The sequence below is a fragment of the Camelus dromedarius genome, chromosome 15 (assembly GCF_036321535.1).
Source record: "Camelus dromedarius isolate mCamDro1 chromosome 15, mCamDro1.pat, whole genome shotgun sequence".
Classification (NCBI taxonomy): domain Eukaryota; kingdom Metazoa; phylum Chordata; class Mammalia; order Artiodactyla; family Camelidae; genus Camelus; species Camelus dromedarius.
Window position 1 is genome coordinate 58,656,286 of NC_087450.1, and position 22,754 is coordinate 58,679,039.

Sequence of the window (22,754 nt, forward strand, 5' to 3'; positions counted from 1 at the left end):
TTATCTCTTCTCCTTGCAAATTGTGATACATAGTTTGACTTGGTCAGATTGATGACCTGGTGGTGTTTTGGTCTTGAAGTGAGCGGTGTTGCCAGAGCACAAGGAGCCCTTTGGCAGCCTTGCGATTCCGGGGCACGTGTCCAGTGTTTGGGGTGGGAGGACCCCTCCCCAAGCCAGCTCTCCAGGGGGAGACCTGCAGGAGCAGATCTGCCAGACACACTCTGCTCTCATCAGTTTTGAGCCCTCAAGACCGAATACGTAAGGTTCAAAACATTTCTTTTTTTTTTAACATTTTTTTTATTGAGTTATAGTCATTTTACAATGTTGTGTCAAATTCAAAACACTTCTAAATGTCGGAAAAGAATTCAGGAAAGAATTTAAAAAGAGTTATGGCTAAGTGGTAACCCAGCTGTGTGATGGGTGGACCACAAGCACTGCTTGCTCTGATTGTTTTTTTATAAAAATACATGTGAGGGGGTTCTGCAGCTTCTCTTGGCTGCAGAGTGTATTTGTGCTTTTTTGGGCGATCACTTCTCATATTAGAGAGGAAGAGGGTTGTAACACATTCGAGAGCCTGTTTCCTGTCCCCAGGTGTAGTTGTTCTTTTATTTATGATCATTTGTATCTGTCAGTGGATGGCAGACTTGACAAATGGAGTCGGTTTTTAAAAATTACAAAGATACTCCTAATGCATTGATATGATGAAGATACATGGTTTACCCAGTCTTCTGTGTTACTGACTGTTTTTTACCCAGTTACCTGCATTGAGAGCTAGAATGCTTGGTAAGCTTTAGACGCCGTATGTTGTTGCACTGACCTCAGAGCAACTGAATTAAAAAACGTCACAAGGCATCCTTGAACCTTTCCCTCTCACCCCCCCACATCCCGTCCATCCGCAGACCCCCGGCTGTCCTGCCGGAACACATGCAGATGCGGCTGCGCCACTCACCGCCCCCTGGAGGCCAGTGGCCTCCTGACTGGTCTTCCCACTTCCACCCTCCTCTGTCCACACACAGGAGCTGGAGCGGTTCTTTTGAAACATAGGTGTTTTAAAACCCTGCTGTAGTTTTTCATCACATTCAGAATTAAATCCAGAGTTCCCTCGGTGGCTTGTAAGGCAGGCCCTCGGTTACCTCACCTCTGACTCCCTCCCTCCTTCCCTGGTTCAGGCTGCTCCAGCCATGCTGGCCTCCCTGCTCCTGGGTGGGCCCCCGTCTCGGGGATTTTACACTCGCTGTTCCCTCCACCTGGAGTCCCTGTCCTGGGCTCACACGAGTCCCTCGCTCACTGCTCAGATGTCTCCTGATCAGAGAGGCCTTCTCTGATTTACTGATGTCATAAAACACCCCTTCTCCTTGAAGCACTTAGCATCTCTGAAAATATTTCATGTGTTTTTTAATTTGTTACCTGCAACTGTTCTGTAAGCCCTGTGAATGCGGGATCTCTGTCTCGAGTCCCGCAGTGTCTCTAGACCTTGGAGCGCGTGTGCGGTAGCTGGCTCACACGAAGACTTGAGAGAACGAGTGACTAGTGAGCGATGATTCTTGCTGCCGTACCTTGTGCACCTCGGGTTTGTCTCATCAGGAGGAGTTAGGTACAAACCCTTTGTAGTTGCTCGTAGAGGTCTGTATGGAAACTCTTTTATCCAAAAATACTGTTGAGCATTCCTTCATCCTGAACCTCTCAGTTCTTCTCATGTGGATGCAAATGAAAATTAAAGCTCATTTTATCTCAGAAATGGAAAGACAAGTGAGGTTGGGGACGTCGCTCCCGTCACGTTTTCTGGAAGCGGATGTTCCCTCTCACGGGCTGCATGTCTTTTCATTGCAGGCGCATGCCGAGCCTTCTGGAGTATTTAAGTTACAACTGTAACTTCATGGGCATCCTGGCAGGCCCCCTCTGCTCGTACAAAGACTACATCACGTTCATCGAAGGCAGGTCGTACCATGTGGCGCAATCAGGCGAAAACGGAAAAGAAGAAATGCAGTGTGAAAGGGCAGAGCCGTCCCCCAACGTAAGTGCGCAAGGGCCACCTGCAGCCTCCACGGCATGGCTTGATTAGCCTTGTTTACTTAAAGATACTAATGTTTTCAAGTTCTGAATGTACCCCTCTATTCAAAAAATATTTTTCCAGAGAAATGCCTCTTCACACAGCCCCCGGTGGTGATGCCTGGCAGGGGCACAGCCACGACTAAAGAGCAGAGGTCAGGCTCCTTAAGAAACTGGGAGGAGCTCCTCAGTGAGAATAGTGCTTTGTGGTTCCGGGGTGCTTTACAAGAACGCCCGTCTCGTGGAGCTGACCAAGCCTGGTTTTCCAGGCTTTTTCCTGCCCTGTACCTTACATTCCAGCACAGTCAGTGTTCTCTTTTCCTCTCCTGCTTTCCCTTCTTCGTCATGATCATTGCCAGCTGAAATCTTCCTTCTCTTTAAAGGCCTACTTCAAATATCACCTTTTCCATAAAACCTTGTCCAATTTTCACAGCAAAAAAGAAGCAAGAGCGGGCACTCTGACAGCACATTCAGCCCCGACGGCAGCCTTACGAGGCCAGTGCTCTGTTCTCAGCACTTCGCAGACGAGGAAGCTGAGACTCGGAGGCTAAGTAATTGGACCAAGGTTTCCCGGGTTGGTGTTAGGAGGACAGGAGTTCAAAGCCAGGCAGTCTGTGCCCCACAACTGAGCATGATCTCGACTTCCTTGGAGCTGCCGGGGTGCCTGGCACCGCAGGGAGACGGGCCGTGAAGCTCCGTGCAGGCCGAGTTCTGCTGGATTCGATCTGGGAGAGCCTGAAAGTCCCATGGGAAGCAGGCCAGTCAGGAAGTCTGTGAGGCAGAAGAGGGAGAGCTAGCCTGTTTCCACCGAATGTGGGGTTCAGAGCAGACGACCACCTCCTTCCTAAGTTATTGTGAAATGAAGAGTGGGTGAAGAGGTGCAAAATCTCTTGTATTTTCTCTTTTCTGCCGTGTGACTCATTGTGTTTTACACCAAAAAGGTACTCTTGTCTCGGTGCTTCCCATCCCCGGTCCGGTGTTAATCGGTAAATGCCGTATCCGACTGGGTCGTGGGATTGAGTGTATTCAGATCTCCTTGTTGGCTGTCTTGTCTGCCCAGGCTGCCCACTTAACCCTTTAGAGGCCTCACTGCCATGGGAGGAAGCCAGGGTCATCATAGATAGCTGTGATATTCCGGAAGTTAATTCTGGAATACTGGAAAGAGAATTAAAACCTAGGAATCAAGATCCTGGACATAATTTTGTAAAATAATTGGAAAATATCAAGTGCAGAAAATATAAGTAGTAGTAAATCAAACCCAGCAGAGAACAGTGTAAGTGTGTGTATTACTTCTGCCACCTCACTGACTTTTTATGGGATTCATGCTTATAAAATACCGCTTTCCTCCCTCAGATTGTGGACATCATAAATGAGAGGTTGTTGACAATAGCAAATACTCTTATTAATACATTATCTCACTACTTTACTATATTTTACATTTAAGTTCCGTGTGTACATAGCTCACACAGTCAAACAGTGCAGTTATTTACAGATCACTCAGAGGCACTTGGAAGCTCTTTGTGCATCAGTGGTGGGTGTAGACCCTTCAGATCCGAAGCAGGTCAGTCAGGTAGCTGGTGGCCCGTTTGTTGGGGACCTCCTAATTGTCTTTGCCTGTGTTAGTGAAGATACAGGCTTGGCTGCTGAACCAGGGACCTGAATAAACAGCAGGCGGTGAAACAAGGTGGAAGCTGATTCTTCGCTCACGTGACAGCTCAGGTGTACGTTGTCCGAGGATGTCATGGCAGCTCCGTGGGTGGGGGCTCCAGGCTCTCCCCTGTTTTGCCATCCTTAGGGCAAAAACTGCTGGTCCCTGGAGCTGGGCAAGGAAGGGGCTAACGATATCACCTCTCAGGATGCCTTCTCCGTGGTCTCCACGATCATTCCAGCACTTACCCAGCCCCCTGCTCTGGACATGCATCCCTGAGCCTGGCTCTTCTCTGGTTAGGCATAATTCTTCCCCGAGAATTAAGTTCTGGCTTCCTGCTAGAATGTGGAGGGGTGTACATCTTCTATGTAGGGAGGCTCTAGGAACCAGGGGTTACACCTGACTTCCCAGCTGTGGGTCCCCTCGCCCCCGCCTTTCAAAGTACCTGATCTGGAATTGGCCGAGCCTTTTGGGAACTTCTCATTGGTTTGTGCGCCAGCTGGTAGTTGACATCTGGTGTATGTTGCTTTAATTTTTTTTTTTTTCAAAATGAGGCTGGAAGCTAGTGTATATAGTCTCATGGCCACAGTATTTCTTGCTGTTACTAAAATGATACACCCAATTTTTAGCTTAATCTATGAGGCCATTCAGTTCATCTCACTTCATTTATAATTATAATTTTTCTCTAATTACCTATTTTAAATCTCTTTCTATTCAAATGTATAGGTTAGATATTTGGGGGATGGTGGGGGGAAGAAAAGGTAGCCTTAGTTTACAGGAGAAAGCTTTGAAAGACAGCCAGGAAAGTGAGGAGGAAAACAGCCGTAGCACAGAGTCCTTGAACATCCGGCACCTCCTGACAAGGGCGGCCTGAGAATAAAGCCGAGCTTCTCTGAGAGCACGGGAATCTGGCATGTGCCCTGACTCTGGCTTCTGGCCCTTCTTTGGGCACCGGTCCAAGATGTGTTAAATATGGGTGTTCATCTGCAAATCACTTTAGCTAATTTGGATATTGTTTGCTTACTGCATGCGATGCTAAATGCAAGTGTTTTGTTACATTCTTTCATCTGGATCCAGCCTTTTCTTTCATCCCTTCATAGCCTGTATAACCCCCTTTATATGGAGTCAGATTGAAATGGTCTAGCCTGCTAAATATACAAAAATGCCATGAGTTGGGTTCTGTCAAGGTAATTTAACCTCTCCAGAATATAGTGAAGATCGGCCTTTTCTTTCCATCAGGATCTTTTATGCAAATCTTTTCGTTTTCTCAGGTGTATAGCTGTTTGGGTTGTATCATCTTGAACAAAATTGTATAAAAGAACTTTCAGATTTAAAGAAATGTAAACGCTGTTTATTGTAAAAAAAAAAAAATAGTGTCCATGAAATTCCTAGAATTTGGAAAATAGGGAAAAAGCACAATGGAAAAAGTAAGTCGTGTGTGTGTGTAATCATGTAAAATCCACTACCTAAAGTTTTTAATGTTAACATTTTTGTGTAGTCATACCTATACATCTGTGTTTGTTTTAGAATTTTTAAAATTTACTGACAGTCCTGAAAATTTCCAATGTGATCTGAGCCATAAACTGGCAGTAGTCGTTAGCAATAAGGCTGGAGGTTTCATACTGTGAGATCATGCAGGCTTTAAATGCTGAGCTCCACGCAGTTCGTGATTTTTGACAGAGTTACAGGGTGAATACTGCATTCAGGAGGAATATTCTGGCAATTCTATGTTAAACGAAGTATAGGGAGCATGGATTAAGTGCATGAAGTCCTGTCTCACGCTTGCAGATGGCAGTTATTCAGAAGCTCTTGGTCTGTGGGCTCTCCTTGTTTTTTCACCTGACCGTCTCAAGAACGTTGCCAGTGGAATATAACATTGATGAGCGTTTCCAAGCTACAGCTTCGTGGCCGACAAAGGTTGTCTATCTGTATGTCTCTATTTTGGCTGCAAGACCCAAATACTACTTTGCATGGACGTTGGGTGAGTAACACATGAACAAACTTCTCCGTTAGCATGTGGAGGTGTCCTCCCCAGTAGGTGGCCCTGAGAGTGCCCTCCTGAGGACACGCAGTTAGAGGCCAATGAGAGAAGCTAGGGCCGCCTATGCAGAAGAAATAAACCTCAGTGCTCATATCCCACATACAAGGAGGTAGCCTCAAAACTGTTAGGATGTCCTAAACACTGGATCAAGGCCCATTTTATTATAATATCAGATAAAAGTGAGAATAAAGTTACTTTATTTAAGAATAAAAGCTGTGGGGAGAGTATAGCTCAATTGGTAGAGTACAAGCTTAGCATGTATGAGGTCCTGGGTTCAATTCCCAGCACGTCCGTTAAGTAAGTAAATAAATAAACCTAATTACCTCCCCCCTCCAAAAAACAAACAAAAAGGATTTTTTTAATTAAAAAAAAAGAATAAAAGCTAATAGGATATGATAACATACATCTTCTGGTTAGTTTATTACATAGGTCTTTTTTTTTTTGGCTTATAGTTATTTTTATTACTGTAAGCTCCGTAATAAAAATCCCACTTGAACTTCTGATTTTAGTTATCTGTGTCTTAATCCTTGTCTCCCTCTGTGTGCCACAGCGGACGCCATCAATAATGCTGCCGGCTTTGGTTTCAGAGGCTATGACAAAAACGGAGCAGCTCGTTGGGACTTAATTTCCAATCTGAGAATTCAGCAGATAGAGGTTAGTAGTCATTAGGAAGTTGATTACCATATGACACTTAAAGTACTGTAGTTTGCTTTCATAGGGTAGGGTGTGATGTCCCAAGAGCGGCACTGACGGCACTGGAAGCTTTATCATAAGAATCCTCATTCTTCCCTTCACCCAGTATTTATCGTTCTTCAGCCACGTGCCCAAGGCACTGGGGGTCCAGGGATGAGATCCGAACAGTTGGGCACCCCGGGAGCTTTGATCTAGCCGGCGTTACAGGGACACAGAAAGGCTGGTTGTGATGAGAGGGGCATAGGGGACTGCAGGTTAGGAATCCACCTTAGACTAGGGGGCTCGGGGAGGGGCCCTGAAGGACACAGGGTCACAAGCTGAGTCCTAAACGGTTATGAGGAGGCAGCCAGGCACTCCAGGCCAAGAGGGCGGCCTGAGGCAGCAGGGGAGGGGTGTGGTAAAACTCCTGCTGGTTTACAGTGTAGGGAGTGTGACTGATGAGGCTGGAGAAGTAGAGGCCGAGGCAGGCACAGTCTTAGAGGCCGTGTGAAGGGTTTTGAACTTTCTTACAAGAGCGGCGGAGCGTTGCGGGTGGGTGACATGCAGGCCCGTGAGCTGATCGCGCGTGTGTGTCAGGAGGATCGGCTACATCAGGTCGAAGGTGTTACCCTCGGAGGCAGTGGCCTGTTGGGAGGGTGTCGTGTTAAGCCAGCATGACAGTGACCTAAACCAGGGAAGTGACAGTGGGCTGGAAAGATGTGACCACATTGGAGAGCTGGCCACCGGAAGGTCATTCTCCTGCTGCGTCAGCAGGACTTGGTGATACGTTGGAATCAGCAAGAGAGGATGAGGTAGGAATCATGCCCAGGTGTCTGGTTTAATCAGCTGGGTTTATGGTGGCACCTTCCACTGAGGTGAGGAACAAAGGAAAGGCACAGGTTTGAAGGGAGAGAGAAAGTGTTCAAATCTCAGACTTAGTGCAGTGGTCCAGCAGGCCGGTGAAGGCTGGGGCATTAGCTGAAACTTCGGCACTTGGGATGGTAATTTGGGAACTGTTGGCACGCAGTATTTCAGATTTTGGGAGAAGCCACAAGAGTAGCTGTGAGGGACACTGCGGGTGGGGGAGAGACAAGAGTCCCCATCTTACCTGCTGGGCGAAGGAAGGCGTGTGGGAGGGGCAGCCGGTCAGAAAGCCTGGGCCTTGCTCTGCAAGCCTGTGCAAGGACTATTCCAAGTGGGAGAAGGTACCAGAACTTGGGGTGACAGGTTGACAGGGAATGGATGGTGAATCGATCAGGCTGACCCCACCGCTGAACCTTAGTCACAGTCGGGCATTAGACACCTGCGGGCACGGTGCCGCAGGACGTACAGGCCCGCTCGGCTCCCTAGCTCTCTCTGCAGGTAGCAGGAGCCTGGAATATAGAGAAGGAAGCGAAACACCAGATCCAGAAGTAGGGGATTCTGCCGGACACATGACCCAGTTTTCCTCAGCAAACACAGGGCATGGGAAAAAATGGGGCGGAGAGGGGCTATTACAGATTGAAAGAGACTCCAGCCACATGTACCGTGGAACCTTATTTGTATTCTGATTGAGCAGGCCAACTGGGAAACCATATTTTTAAACCATCAGGGGTATTTGAATGCAAAATGGATATTAGATGATGTTAAGGAATTATTATTCATTTTGTTTTCCAAAGGTCCTTATTTATTGGACATAAATTCTAAACTATTTACGGGGGACATAAGATGTGTATATTTGCTTTGAAATACTCTTAACATTGTCAGTAATAAAATGGGGAAGGAGAGGGGAAATTGATAATTGTGGAAACTGGCTGATAAACAGATGGCCATGTTCTAACCTTTTGTTCTTTATTGCCACGTAAGGAGCCTTTGAGACTTTTTCCCCCAATCACCTCCCCGTGAAATTTTAATACAACAGATATACTGTGTTTCTGTGTATATCCTGTATGTGTATATGTGCTTTATACATAAAAAGAGTAACATTTTCTTTTGCCTCCTAAGAACCTGTTTTCATCCTCAGACTTTGATAAGAATAGTGAATAACAGAGCACAGAATCTAAGATGGTGACAAGTGCAGACTGGAGGAGGGGTCGTTACACTGGGGAAGGAGAGGCCAAGTGACCAGAGGTTCCCTCTGACATCACAGTGGGGCAGCAAAGAGCCACTCCTCCAGGGGCGGCAGGTCCAGGGTGCCGAGACCCCCAGTAGCCCAGGAGGGGGCGGCTGAGGAGCAAGGCAGTGAGGGAGCAAAGAGACGGTGCCTGATGGGACATCCAGTCCAGTCCCCAGTGACCGGAAGTTCATTTGCCTGCTCTGTGAGGAATGTCTTTGGGATAATTCCGTGACAACCCTGTGGATGTTAACACACCAGAGAAAATGGTGAGAATTCACTTACCTCGGGGATGCTCCCTGCAGTAGGCAGACTGCTGTCACAGACTGATGCCGCAGTGTGAGGACAGCAGTACTGAGGAGCGAGCTCAGTACCCTGCCTCCGCTGGCAAGCAGTGTCCTTTCCGCACAGGAAAACGGTATCGCTTATAGTTAAAGCTTCACCATTTTGTTGGCCAAAGGAAAAACTTCCTTTGTTTTGCAGATGTCAACAAGTTTCAAGATGTTTGTGGATAACTGGAATATTCAGACAGCTCTCTGGCTGAAGAGGTAAGCGCCTTCAGGAGCCACCGTTCACTGTGCTCAGGTCTCTGGCTCTTGTGTTGAGTTTCCACTGAGTTCACATTCTCAGTTAGGTTAATGCTGTGACTTGTGTTGACCAGAAAACACAGTTAACGTCCTCCAAAGCAGGGAACCACCAAATCTGAGAGCCATTTAGGCTTGAGTCATGCATGAATGCAGCTCGCACTGACCTCTCCGCCCGCCTTCGGAGGCACCCACCAAGGTCTGAGATCACTAGCGCCCTCCCGCTCTCATTCTCCGGAGAGTCGCTCAAACACAGATGTACGTGTGTCCTAGATTTTCCACAAGTTCCAGGTTTTAAATATTTCAGTACAACAGACCTTCCTATGTTGGGCACAAGATGCAGAGATGAGTAAGATGGACAGAACAGCCCCTGTAGTCAGAGTCCCAGTCTTGTTAGAGACGGGACAGTGTCAACCACGCATGTGCGTGCACACACACACACACGCACACACACTTGCCGTTCCCTGTAGTGAGAGGGAGGGAGGGAGCAGAAACAGTGGGGCACAAAGAGGAAGGAGGAGCTTGCACTGAGATTTGGGGTTAGGAGGTTGTCACGGACAAGGGGAAGGGGAGGGCAGCCCCTCAGGGGACCGTTTACAAAACAGGATGTTAGGGCACTGAAGACACTCCCAGGGGTTCTCGTTGCTCCCAGTGGGACACGCTGTCCGATCTTGAGTGTATTTCATAAAATACTGTTCCTGTGATGGTAGGGCTGTAAGTACTGTTGTGTGTAAAGCAGCCTTCTTTTGTGATGTCCTTTATTCATGGCAAGTTTAGTTTCTTTACCCCTTGAAATATCCAAAATAGACTGTTGTCACTTCACGATGCCTTGCGCTCTGCCCGGTGGCTGCGGATTTTCTGAGCTGATCTGTGGTGTTACTTCTTGTTGTCGTATTTTAAATTTGATACCTTAGGAAAATCTTATTTTCATCTGATTTCTCTGCCTGTTACAGGAAAACTTTAGACTAAGCACAACTTGCTTCCCAGAAGAGTATCCTTAGATCAGGTGAAAGTTCTAAGTATCACTAAAGAAAATAATAAAATAATATAAAATAAAAATAACTTTTATGTTTGTTAATGTCTTTCTGCAAATAGTTTGGACTCCCAAACACTGGAAATGATCATTTTAGCTGTTACATGTATCAGTGAAGAGATAGGAATTAAGTATCTTTTCATAAATCTGATACTTAAAAGCCGTAACCTCCCTGAGGTCACAGATCAAGCTGATGCCTAAGATGAGCTGTGGTTGTTTTCCTAAATCCCAACTGGTAATAAAAGAGTGATCATTGTGGGGTTTTTATAAACTCTAATCGCTCATGGTTTCCACGGTTTCTAGGGTGTGTTATGAACGCGTCTCCTTGAGTCCGACTATCCAGACGTTCATTCTCTCTGCCATCTGGCACGGGGTCTACCCGGGATATTACCTGACGTTTTTCCTGGGAGTGGTGGTGACGCTGGCCGCACGGGTGGTGAGTATGGCAAGTCCCATGTCATACGTCAGTGGCAGTCCACTAAGGCTGGTGTACAAGGCGGGGAACCTCTCACCAGGCAGCCTTATTTCTTTGACCTGGTCAGTGCTGCCCTCCGGCCACGAGCATGCCATGCTCCTAGCGTGTTTGTTGAGTGCATCTCGCGGGCACCACGCTTGGTTCCTGGCGTGGTGAGAGGGCGACCTGGCACACGGAGGCCCCACAGTATGTCCTTGTCTTACAGAATCTTCTGAAGGATTGCTAAAAACTGAGCTCAATAACAATGATCAGGCAGGCAGGTTTATTTTAGAAATGTGTCTTGAAAGCTACAGGTTTTGAGTCCTCTTTTCGACTCGACGCACAGCGGGACGTGGGCAGACCTGGCTGACGCGGACGGGCCGCTCCCGGGGCCGATGGCACGGAGCAGCAGGGCAGGTTCCGTAGGGCTCGGCCTGGTTGACACCTGGTGTGTTATTTTGGGAAACAGCTGAGGAATTAGGTGGGGACCTGGCTGGGCAAAGAAGAAGGGCAATTAGTGTAAGTACCTGAAAATCGATCAGGGGAAAGTAACATAACAGAAGTAGTATCTGGACATGCTTATTAAGTCACCAAGAGGTGAGGAGGCTTGAGTTAACAAACTAGCAAGTACCTGCTGTATTCGGCTTTAAGGTGCCTTGGGGATGTATGAGGGAAATCTCAAGAAGGAATAACTCGAGGCTCCACCTTCTGTAGTTCGTGGTCTAATTAGGGGCGTAAGGGGTGTGTTTATTGTCAGTATCTCTGTACGGGTGTGGGCGGGGGCGCACACACCGCAGGGCAGACGTGAGGAGTTCCAGCGGTTTTATAGACGGCAAGTACCAGGGGTGTTTAGAGGGAAAGAAGCCCCTTTTGGTTGGGTTGCTAGAGGTGGCCTCAGGAGGAAAGGGTGGCTGGGTTTGGGGTTTGAAAGGTGGAAGTTATTTCAGAAGTGAGTGTAGTGTGTGACGAGGGGAGACAGTGACATTAGGAACACCAGATTTGAAAGTGCGTGCATTTGGGACTGACACGCAGATCTGGTCGAAGCGGAGACTTCACGTGTGCCTAAATGGTAGATGATTCTGGAAAGACAAAGGGCAGGGGCGAGGGGTGTGGCGGGGAAGAGGCCACCCACAGAAGATTGTGAACAAACTCCCCAGAGTAAGAGTCTGCACCTCATTCTGTCCGCACATCGGGAGTTAGGTGAGGAGGGAGCGTGGGAGGACGCGGCAGCCACGCCTGGAAGCTAGAATTGACTCGCCCCAGGGACAGAAGGATGGAGAGTGGGTACCAGTGTGGGGTGAGCGGGGCAGGACGCGGTCGGAGCCCGGACGGGGACTTGGCCCTGGGAGCGCTGGTCTCTGCGTGGAAGAGCCGTTAACCTCACCTGGTCGCCTCTGGGAAAGCCACGTGGCGTCTCGGAGCAGGACCACACTTCACCCGTGAACATATTAGACGAGAAAAAACATAGTGTTCAGTTAAGTGTACACATTTCAAAACTGAGATGGTTTGACTGTTTCAGAAGCTAAAATATATTGAAAAGGTGGTTAGTAGAATGCACTTTTTTCTGAGAAGCCCTTCCCAGTTTCCATTAACAACTGAATAATGTGTGTAATTGCTGTTTATGTAAATAAATGCTGTTTGACCTGAGCTCAGTGTACAGCATCTGTCTTGCACAAATGCCGAGGTTAAGAAGACGAAAGATGTCTCACTGCGTAGTAGTAGAAAGATTAATAACATGCTGAACTTTGTTCACATACAGGCACACTTCGGAGACATGGTACATTCGGTTTCAGACCTCAGCAATAAAATGAATATTGCAATAAAGCAAGTCACACAAAGTTTTTGGTTTCCCAGTTGATATAAAAGCTATGTTTACATTATTCTGTAGCCTGTTAAGTGTGCTGTAACATTATGTCTAAATGTACAGACCTTAATTTAAAAATATGTTATTGCTAAAAAACGTTAACCGTCATCTGAGCCTTCAAGTTGTAGTGGTAACAGGGAAGCTCAGTGATCACACATCATCGTTACAAATATAGTAATGATGAAAAAGTTTTAAGTATTGTAAGCATCACCAAAATGTGACATGGAGACACAGAATGAGCAAGTGCTGTTGGAAAAATGGCACCGATAGACTGACTTAACGCAGGGTTGCCACAAACCTTCCATTTGTGAAAAACGCAGTATCCAGGAAGCACAGTAAAGCGCGGTGTGCCTGTGCTGTCGTTTACAGGTGTGATTTAAGGAGCCCTAGGCAGTGTTATTTTTAACTGTTCGAGGAAACTTTTAATACAGCTTTGAATCTACAGAAGACTTGCAAAGATCCTGCACTCCCTTGACCCAGATTCACACATTTTGCCCACGTGCTTTTTCTCGCGCCCTCCTCGTTTTTTATATAGTCATGTATTAGTTTTTTTCCTGAACCAGCTTTTTCCATAATATAGGACCACTTTAGATACCCGCCAGCAATGATGAGAGTTTCCCTTACTCCACATCCTTGAAACAGTTGATACAGTCAGTGTAATTTTATAAGCAGCGTTAAAGAGAAATATTTTTGTTTATTTCAGATGAGAAATAACTTTCGACATCATTTCATCAAAACGCCCCAACTGAAGTTGCTGTACGATATCATAACATGGGTAGTAACTCAAGTGGCAGTAAGTTACATGGTCTTGCCCTTTGTGCTTCTTTCTATAAAACCATCGTTCATGTTTTACAGGTAAGTGTTACTCTTAAAAAGATGCCAGTGGAAATTATTTTTAAAAGAAAGCTTCTTGCTATTGGGTAGAATAGGAAAATAATACCCTAACGTATTTCCTGCAGTTAAATGCGTTATCAGTTACTTTTAAATCTTAAACCAAGCAGTGTCAGGGTTTTTCTGGAAGGAGTCACAGCCCTCAGACCTCAGACGAGAGCGTGACCTAGAGGAAGGAGTAGCAGCCGGGTAACCTCTGCTTAGAGTCCCTCAAAGGTTTCACGGCAACGTGGAGCTGTTCTTCCCAGAGCTTGGATGTTAAGTGGATTATTGTGACCATCTGGCAGTATATACATATGTTGAATCATTAAATTGTACACCTGTAGCTAATACAGTGTTACGTGTCAATTATATCTCAATTAAAAAGAGCCATCAGGCTAGCTTTGGCCCGTAGGCCGTGGTTTGCTCGCCCTTCCTCTAGAGCCAAGGATTAGGAGTTTATCTGTTAAAGCAGAGGCTTCAGAGTCACTGGGGATATTTTGGGGGCTGAAGTAAGATGTATCTTCTGATAGTCACGAGTAACTGGTGGTACAGTCCGTGGACCAAGAGTTCAGGCTGTCAGACTGCTAACTCTGAAAAAAAAATGTAAAAAGGATGAACAATGAAGACTATGAGAAAGCAGTTTTAAGAAAGAAAAAATATAGCTTGTTCTTTACAAGGAATTATTCTCTTAATTTCTTTGATCAAAGATAATAAATTACTTATATTTCATTTAGTGGTTCCCTTTTCACTCTTCTGTGTCTCACTGGTACTTTGTCATCTCTGCATGACAGAAATTATTGTCTTGAATTCCATATTTTGTTTATGTTTATCTCCTCACTCTCCCCCACCAAATTCCACCCCCCCCCACTTAGATACTGGTATCTTTGAGATCAGAAACTTTTTTTCTCTCATAAATTCTTCATTACCCCAGCATTTAGAATGGCAGCACAGAGTATGTGGTCAAAAAATTGTTGAACTAAATCTGACAGTAATTGTACAGGAAGACATAAGTAACTTCTGCTAGAATTTCCATCTTAGTAGGATTTATTATGTATGTTTAAATGCAGTTGGATTATCCATCCTGGATACTTTGTTCACAGGCACTCACGCTTACAGTTATAGAAGCCGTTTAGGTCACATTTGCTTTGTGTTTAATTTGGGGCATGATGCTTCTAGTAATATTTTCAATAGCGTGACCTTTATTTCATGACAGTCACCATCAAGAAGCAGTACCGCTTATCTGTCACTCACATCAGTGGAGTCTTTGTGACTTAATTAGGGGCAGTAAGTAGCAGGTCAGGCTGTTCCTGTCCCTTTACCGCCTGCATTCTCTTGCTTTGCTCAGTATTTGATTCTGTGGATTTGAGAGATCTTTTTCAGATCAGTATTAAGAAGTACCTTTTTGTTTTTGTTCTCTTTAGTCGTGGCCTTATGACCCTGACAAAGGAATGTAATATGATGTCTAGTATTGTGCTTCTAAGTGGCCTGGGTTTATGAAGTGCTTTATAAATAGCCAGTGGCCTATGTTGCTAGAGTTTCATCTGAGGGGTGTGGATAAGAGAATAATGCCGGAAATATACTCACCCTAAGAGGGGCTTGTGACATTTTGACCAGCGGGCAGTTATTAAGGACCGTTAATTATCAGAATTTAATAAAGTAAGCTTTTCTTTTTCTTTTTTTTTTAGCCATTGGTATTACTGCCTTCACATCGCTAGTATCTTAGTATTATTGTTGTTGCCGCTGAAAAAAACTCAAAGAGGAAAGAAGACACATGAAGATGTTCAGCTGTCACGATCCAAAAAGTTTGATGAAGGAGAAAATTCTTTGGGGCAGAACAGTTTTTCCACAGCAAACAATGTTTGCTGTCAGAATCAAGAAGTAGCCTCTGGACATTCATCATTAAAGCAATAATGGAGAAAACACTCTGATGGCTATTTTTTGTATGTTAACAGAAACCAGTCTTAGCACCTTTCAAGGGATTTGTGTCTGTTTGAAAAGAGATTACGTCGGGGGGAAATCAGGCAGTTACAGGTAGGGAATTCCCTGTATCCCAGATTGGAAATGGAATGAAATAACCCCTCCCATGCCATGTCCCTGTGGGCCACGCCTTATATGAAAACATTTCCATTATTTCAATGGGCACTCAGGACCTCAGCATATGTCCATACGGTCATATGTGTGCCCTGTTGCTGAATGTATGTTGCGTATCCCAAGGCACTGAAGAGGTGGAAAAATAATTGTGTCAATCTGGATGGTTGAGAAAAATTAACTTTTCCAAATGAATGTCTTGCCTTAAACCTTCTATTTCCTAAAATATTGTCCCTAAATGGTATTTTCAAGTGTGATATTGTGAGAACACTGTTTCAATATTTGATGTTGTGTGCCGCACAGGATTTCCAGAGGAATTTAAACAGGATATTTAAGATGGTGGATACTTTAAAATGCAATAAAGAGCTCACTATTTGAAGGGTTTTCTTAAAGTATCTCAAATGACTGCAGTCTGTAGGGAAACCGTAAACAGTAATGGATGCCAAATTATAGGTACCTTATTTTCCTGGAGAGCTTAATTACCCTGTGTCAGGCAGAGAGCCCTTCAGGGGAAGATTTCTTCAATATAATCAAAGGTTGATAATGTGATATTTTAAGCTTATTTTCTTAAAATATAGAAAGAAGATGGCAGAGGAAGGTGGGCAGGCATGAATGAAGCAGGCGCTCCGTGGGCGCGGCGGGGATGGGCCCCCGCAGGTGCCAGGTCACACAAGCGCGTCCCCCCGGTTTATATGAGTTATTTGCAATTATGTAAGACATGGAAGTTTAATAACTTTTTACTATGTTGGACTTTTGAAAGAAATTTATCAAGCGTAAGTTATATAGTATTATAAAAAGCATTATGAAAATAATAGTGGGAGATTGCTTGAAGGTTTTGAAAGAGAAATCTCGGAATTAGCTTACTCTCGAGCTAATCACTGCTTTATCCTTGACATTTAATTGGTATTTGAGAAAAGTTTTAGGAAAATGGAAACTTAAGATCATTAGGTCTGAACCACATTTTTAGAGAATGATACAGTTTCCAAACTCTTCTCGCATAAAAATTCTACCATTCACTCTTATTAATGAGTTTTAGATTCTGAAAGTAGGAAAATGCACTTTGATCTCATGGGCCATTTTCACTGTAATTAATTTCATCTTGAATTGCTAGGCGTCTCGTTTTACTCCTTTTTCCCCACAGTCTTGTGATGCTGCAGGAGCTGAAGGCGGGGTGGAGGGGGTCATGCCAGCCTGGGGTGGGGCCACGGCCACAGAGGGGACATCCTGGGCCAAGAGAGGGAAGGATGGGTGGGGCCTTCTGAATTCACTGTTATGCCACCCATTTTCTGTGGAAGTTCTTTTCGTTTTGCCTTAAATTTTTCATGAAATGCAAATTGTCTGTCTATGGTGAGTCTCTTTTTTTTTTATCATTAATAAATTTGCAAATGAAGTTACGGACAGAACCGCTCTGGTTTAAGCTGTATAGTACTTCATTTCAAGACAAAAGTAAAGGCAAAATACATGGAACTTTTGAGGTCTAACCAGCAAAAATAGCAGTGCATCTTCCTAGAACTTTAGTAATATCTTAGCCTTTGTTTATATGAAATGTTTTTATTTTTCTAAAGGTAAATTTTTTCCACCTGACAGTGTTAGCCGTGCTGTTACCTCCCAGGAAAGGACAGATTGCTAAATTCCTTTCCTCTATTTTCCCAGGCACTGAAATTAAGCTATGGGATGTGGAGAGTGGCCCCCACAGTATCTCCTCAATTTAGTTAATGCTGCAGAGAATCTGGCTACTGTTAAGAAAAAGTCAACAAGTTTAGAGGTTAAAAGACAAGTCTAGGCATGTCGTAAGTGCAAACAAGAAAGTGTAATAAAACCTTTTTTTTTTTGTTCAGCCTACCTAGCCCTTACCGAATAATCATGATTTATTTCTATTACCTGACTACATTTGATTTCTCAGTCTGTACACCTAAAATAACTTAGCTATGTTTTTTGCTCAATGAATGTAATCAAAGCAAGATGATTGATGAATTTTCCAATTATGTTGAAGACAATCCGTTAATAGATACAGTTGATGGCTTTCCATTATCTGGATTGTCTAGGGTTTGTGGGGTTTTTTGTTTTGTTTTTGGTATGAAATAGGTTTTGAATACCTTTTCTTTAATTTTGGAGAAATTGTAATCACAAGTATGCAATCTTGGAGGAAAACTGAAGAACTAATTCTAATCCTCACCTTGACTTTTCTCCTCGAGAAGAGACCTTGTGCTTTAGAAAATGAATATACCCACTTGGAGCGTTGTAAGGGTTAATACTTTACTTCTAATTACAGTAGGAGAGTTGAAAACTGGTACAGCTCTGCGATGCTAAGTTTAAAGGGATTCGTTGTAATATGCGCTTCTTGCTTCTTTTTTAATCAACAGAATAGGATTCAGTGTGTATTTAAAGTTACTGTTTCTCCACTCTTCAGTTGTCATGGAAAAACTCCAGAAATGATCGATCAATATCATTTTTATATTTTTACTTAATTATTATACTACTCAGGGAGAAAATGAACAAAAATAATTATCTTTCCCTCAATTTTACTTTCTTGAAACAGTAAGTTAATTTATTTTGACATATCTTAGCTGTCACCATTTTCCAACTGGCTTATTCTTGGTTTTTAAAAGAAGCATTTTTTTAATTGGAACTCGGGATGACTGAGGAAATTGATTTGGCTTCTAAAGTGCCCAGCATAACAGAGGAGGTGTATTTGGCTTCAGAAACGTCCAGCCACCGCATATACTGCCACCATACTCTTGGTTAAAAAGTATTTTTTAAATTGATTCCCACCATGGATAACATTCACATAGAGGATTTCCACAGATACTAGTTTTGAGGGAAAAATGCAGTAAAAAGAATGGGTTTTAAAAGTGAAGGTCACACACATTGAAGCACCAATTGTCCTGGGAGGAGCTCTGGGTGTTCACCTGGCTCTGTCATCGGTGAGCCTGGTGACCTGGACAAGTCCCCTGTCCTCCAGATGAACCTTGCTGTGAAGCCCAGGGGTTAGTTCCAGAAGCTCATGACCAGTGTGTTTGTAAGGAGTGGAAGCCATTAGCAAGCTCTGTCAGAGCCACACGCAAGGGTGGATTCACAGGCAGGATCGTCTTCGTGGTCATTTACTTTTACTACTTGAGCTCAAAGCCCTGACTTTTCAAAAGTGTTTTGAGGCAACAAGAAAACCTCTCAATCCATTAAATCAGAAGTGTGGCAACAAACCCTTTCTAGTGAACATAGTGTTAAATGGAATCTTTAAATTAAATAATGAAATAGTCTCCACTGAAAAAATATTTTCTCCTTTTACTTTTTCTGCTTTTTTGTTTTCTGTTTGTGCAATGTAAAACTGAAGAAGATATATGCTAAAAAATATTTTATATGAATTACCAACTTTACTGGACAAAGTTTACCACCGTGTAACTTCTCAAATAGTATTTCATTCAAAGATATTTAAGGAATATTTAATTTACACCTTATTTTAAACTACAGAAAAAATTACTTTAAAATGTTGCCATTAAAATAATTACAAAATTTATACTTTTATTCAAGGTCTGCATTACATTTAGGACAAAAATCTCTCCTATTTAAAATTCAAACATTTTGAATTTTAATTTCTATATTCATGGACAGCTCTGGACATTTATACTTTTCTGTTTCCTTATTTTGAATTGTTCAAAATTATTAGTTTATTGATTTGAAGGGTTCTGCATTACAGTTGAAAGAAAAAATTACTTGAGAGAATAATTGTTTCAGAATAGTGCCTGTTAATACTTTGTCAGTGAAGGACTTGTCCAGAGTTTTAGATATAAACCAGTATTTTGTGGAGTTTTATTCAGCCACTAATAGTCCATCCTGGCTGAAATTGAATACAGCAGATTTAACGTAGGTGCAGAATTCTAAATAACACTGTGAAATGCAATCTTGACTGCCCTCAAGTACCTTATAAAACTACACTTAACCCAGGGTACATTTAATGAATGGCTGATCGTTTATACACTTCAGTTAGATGCTGAAAGTTCTGCTTTCTACAGTCCTTTCTTATAAAAGTGCATTTGTGTCCATGCACGCTCCTTATGCTGAAGGAAAATATTTGCATTAAAAAAAGAAATTCCACTCTGAAATGTGGATTTGCAAGATGAGGAAGCAGAGGATCTCTACAGTGGTTTTCTGCAGCACCACTCAGTCAGAACTATCTAGAGTAACTCATTACTGAAGAAAACTTAAAATGAAATCTTCCACGTTGGCATTTTGTAGGACTGCTCTTAAAATCAGTGACTAAGCTGCTTTTTGTGTCTCTTGTACCAAGGATGCAGCCAATTACATTTTACTTGGTTTGCTGCTTAATAATGTTTTTATATGTTTAAAATAGTATTTATTTGAATCGTTTTTTTAACATTATGCAAACCCCAGTAAAGAACTGGTAAGCTCTATATAGGTCATTGATTGGGAAGACTTTCTGAAATGGAGCCTAAAGATGCATTTTTATGCCAACTAATTTGTCTTGCCTTTAAGACTGATTATACCTGTCTTCTTTCAGTAGATCTTTTATAAAGCAAAAGAACAAAACAAAAAACCCAAGACTGTTCTATAAATAAGAATATAAAGATTCACGCAAAATCACTGTCTAAAGCTTACTCAGTGATGCAAAGCCATCTTTCCAGTCCCGTTTTATCAGATTTTGCTACAATAAAAAGAAATGGAAATATAATGAAAAACCAAAAGTTACAGAGCAACATCAGTAAAATGAGTAACCATTTTCTTAATAACATGTTTGAAATGGAAAAAGTGACTGGCTGCCTTTACTGGTGTTGTAAATGACTATATTCTGCCCAGTCTCTGTTTTGGGGTAATTTTAAGAAATTGGTTTGTTACCACTCCTCTTTGCTTTTTCCTGTCAAAGGGCAAACACGTGTGAGGAGTTTGACAGCCTTTTAAAATATGCCTCTTTTCTGACTTTAAGTATTTTTGGTTCTGTATCTATGGGTTTGTCAACAAAGTCCATTCGCTCCTGACTTTTTATCACAGGAGAAAAGGAATCAAACATTCGACACACACATGTTCCAAGCCAGTCTTCTCCATCTACTGTCACCTGTACGCACTGCCTCCCTGAACCAGGAGGGGCCCGATGGAAAGCAATAGGAATAAAAGTAAAAATAATTCAGGTGAAACCAGAGAAGCCCTTCTCCATACAGAGTGAAAATGTGTGATTTCATCCTGCCTTCCTTTAAAGGTTGTGTCTTGATCTCTGCGTAGGAGTAGTTGAACATTGTTAGCCAAACGCGAGAAGGGTTCCATCGCCAGCAGCCAGTATTTACAATCGTCACTTGCCTTCCCTGGGTGAGAATAGAACGTGGTGTTCTGTGCATTTTGTTTTTGTTATTCCAAAATATTTTTTTAAAGAAGTGTTATTTTTTGACAGATCCATAAATTAGTTCCGTGTTGTATGGCAAGTTAAAACTTAACCACTGTGTCAGTTACACTGTGACGTGATAATTTCATAACTGCTCATTTCGAGTCTGTGTCCTCAGAGCTGCACTGGTGGCTTGTTGCTGGGTTTTAAAGATGTTTTTAACTGAACATATAAATGTTTTTTTCTAATTTGTGTGTCTTTAAAAAATGATTAAACAGTAGTTTAAAAATACATGTGTGTGTTTGCTAATTTTGGAGACTTTAAATTACATCTCTAGAACTGAATGTCAGGTCTGTCATGAAAAGCAATGGTCTTATTGAAGGAGTCTTTAATTGGATGGTAATACTCACAGGAGTCATTGACTCTTTAAAGATCATTTAAAAGAAACTATTGTCACATGATAAACACTTTGGAAGGCAATGAAAACAGCCTTAAGTTAGTGTATAGTATCTTGTATTCTCAAAACAGACTTAGACAGTGAAGGCGACGCTGACTGTTCTCAGTTACAAAGAAGAAGCATTGGCTTTCCCAGTCCTGCTGTTAGCACTTGCACTGGGCTTATCTGGATCTGGTCTTGGCTTTTGAGAAGCAGAGCTCTGAGACCGCTATTCCATTTCTGCACCATGAGTACAAACTTAAGGGAACTTTGCAGTGTCCTTCCTGGCCCTTACAGATGCTGTTGTGAACGGCTGCAGGGAAGAGATCTTACATAACTTGTGCCGTTGGACAGAGATGCTAGGCTGAATACATACAAAAAGCCCAGTGTTGGTGCTTTCTGGCTGGAAGGCCTTCGACTTGATAGCAGATTTAAATGACCCTGTTTTGAGACCCTGTGCTGAAATTGAGCCGTGACCGACAGCAGTGGGGATGCGGCACTCAGAGCTGCAGCCGGTCCAGCCCTCACGAGTGTGTCCCGACAGGCAAGCCAGTGAGGGTAACTTGATTCGCTCAGTCATCAAGGCCGAGGGCCAGGTGATGACGGACTCCTGCTGTATATGGGTGAACATTGTATGTTCTGTATTTTTCTTTCAATTCTTCATTCCACGGTAATTTAATGAGTTCTGGCCCAATGTGCTGGGTGACTAAAGAATTAATCACGGCTCTTGCCTTTGAGGCACCGGTAAATGGTACCTGGATGACATAGTGTGTGTTTATTAGAGGCTTGCAGAAGGGCATTTGGATTACGGAGGGCTGCACGGAGGAGGTGGCACTTGGGTTTGTGAGGAAGTGCTTTACTGGGCTGACAGGGGAGTTAAGTAAGAAAAGCATGTCCAGAATTTTACAGTGTTACACACAAATAGAATAAAAACAGCAGGAGTCCTGCAAGTTCAGCGCTGCCCTGTGCTGACTTCCTATTTAACAATATCGTACTCCCCCCCATTAGAGAAAGGAATAACAAGGGAAAAAATGAGTTTAGCTAATGTTTGGAAAATAAGACTTCATGAAATATTTCCAGCATATAGTTCCATCCAGAACAACATAACAGATCCCCGCGTCCGCCGCTCAGACTGAACAGACATTTTCCCTTTGCCGCATTAGGTTTAGTTTGTCTTTTTTCTCATAAGAAGAACGTTGCACATCAGGCCAGCTTACCTGCCCCAGCCTTCCCTTCCCCTTCCTCCTGAGAAGTCACAACCATGTCAATGGGAGCCTCTTTGGGTAAGCTTTTCATTTGGTCACCTGCTTTCTTATAAGCTTAGCTACGTGATTTAAAAAATAAAAGCCTCCTGTTTTCTTAGTGCTTGTAATGGATGGGTCGTGTGGTTGGAGCCAGACATCAGCTCAGGTTTCTGGTGTCATGAAATGTGGCACTTCTCTTTACTGGGAAAATCCTTTCTATTATGATGTATCTTTTATTTTTCACATGTACTTTGTTTTGTGTTGCGTCCTCTTTTTTGTCTCCTCCTCCCAGGCAACACTGGCAGTGTCCATGAGCACAGGCTGAGACTCTCGCCAGTGGAAGGCCA

At 43.4% G+C, this 22,754-nt stretch overlaps 1 protein-coding gene across 1 annotated transcript in view; it reads left to right on the top strand.

The window, feature by feature from the left end:
* MBOAT2 (membrane bound O-acyltransferase domain containing 2) overlaps positions 1-21,018 on the top strand; it is a 110,714-nt gene extending 89,696 nt beyond the window's left edge. Inside the window, exons 7-13 of the mRNA XM_031466524.2 lie at positions 1,831-2,014; positions 5,486-5,678; positions 6,289-6,392; positions 8,986-9,050; positions 10,423-10,555; positions 13,141-13,292; positions 14,996-21,018. Coding sequence (XP_031322384.1) covers positions 1,831-2,014; positions 5,486-5,678; positions 6,289-6,392; positions 8,986-9,050; positions 10,423-10,555; positions 13,141-13,292; positions 14,996-15,221 — 1,057 coding nt within the window. The 3' untranslated portion in view covers positions 15,222-21,018. The remainder of the gene's footprint in view (positions 1-1,830; positions 2,015-5,485; positions 5,679-6,288; positions 6,393-8,985; positions 9,051-10,422; positions 10,556-13,140; positions 13,293-14,995) is intronic.
* Positions 21,019-22,754: the final 1,736 nt, after the last annotated feature.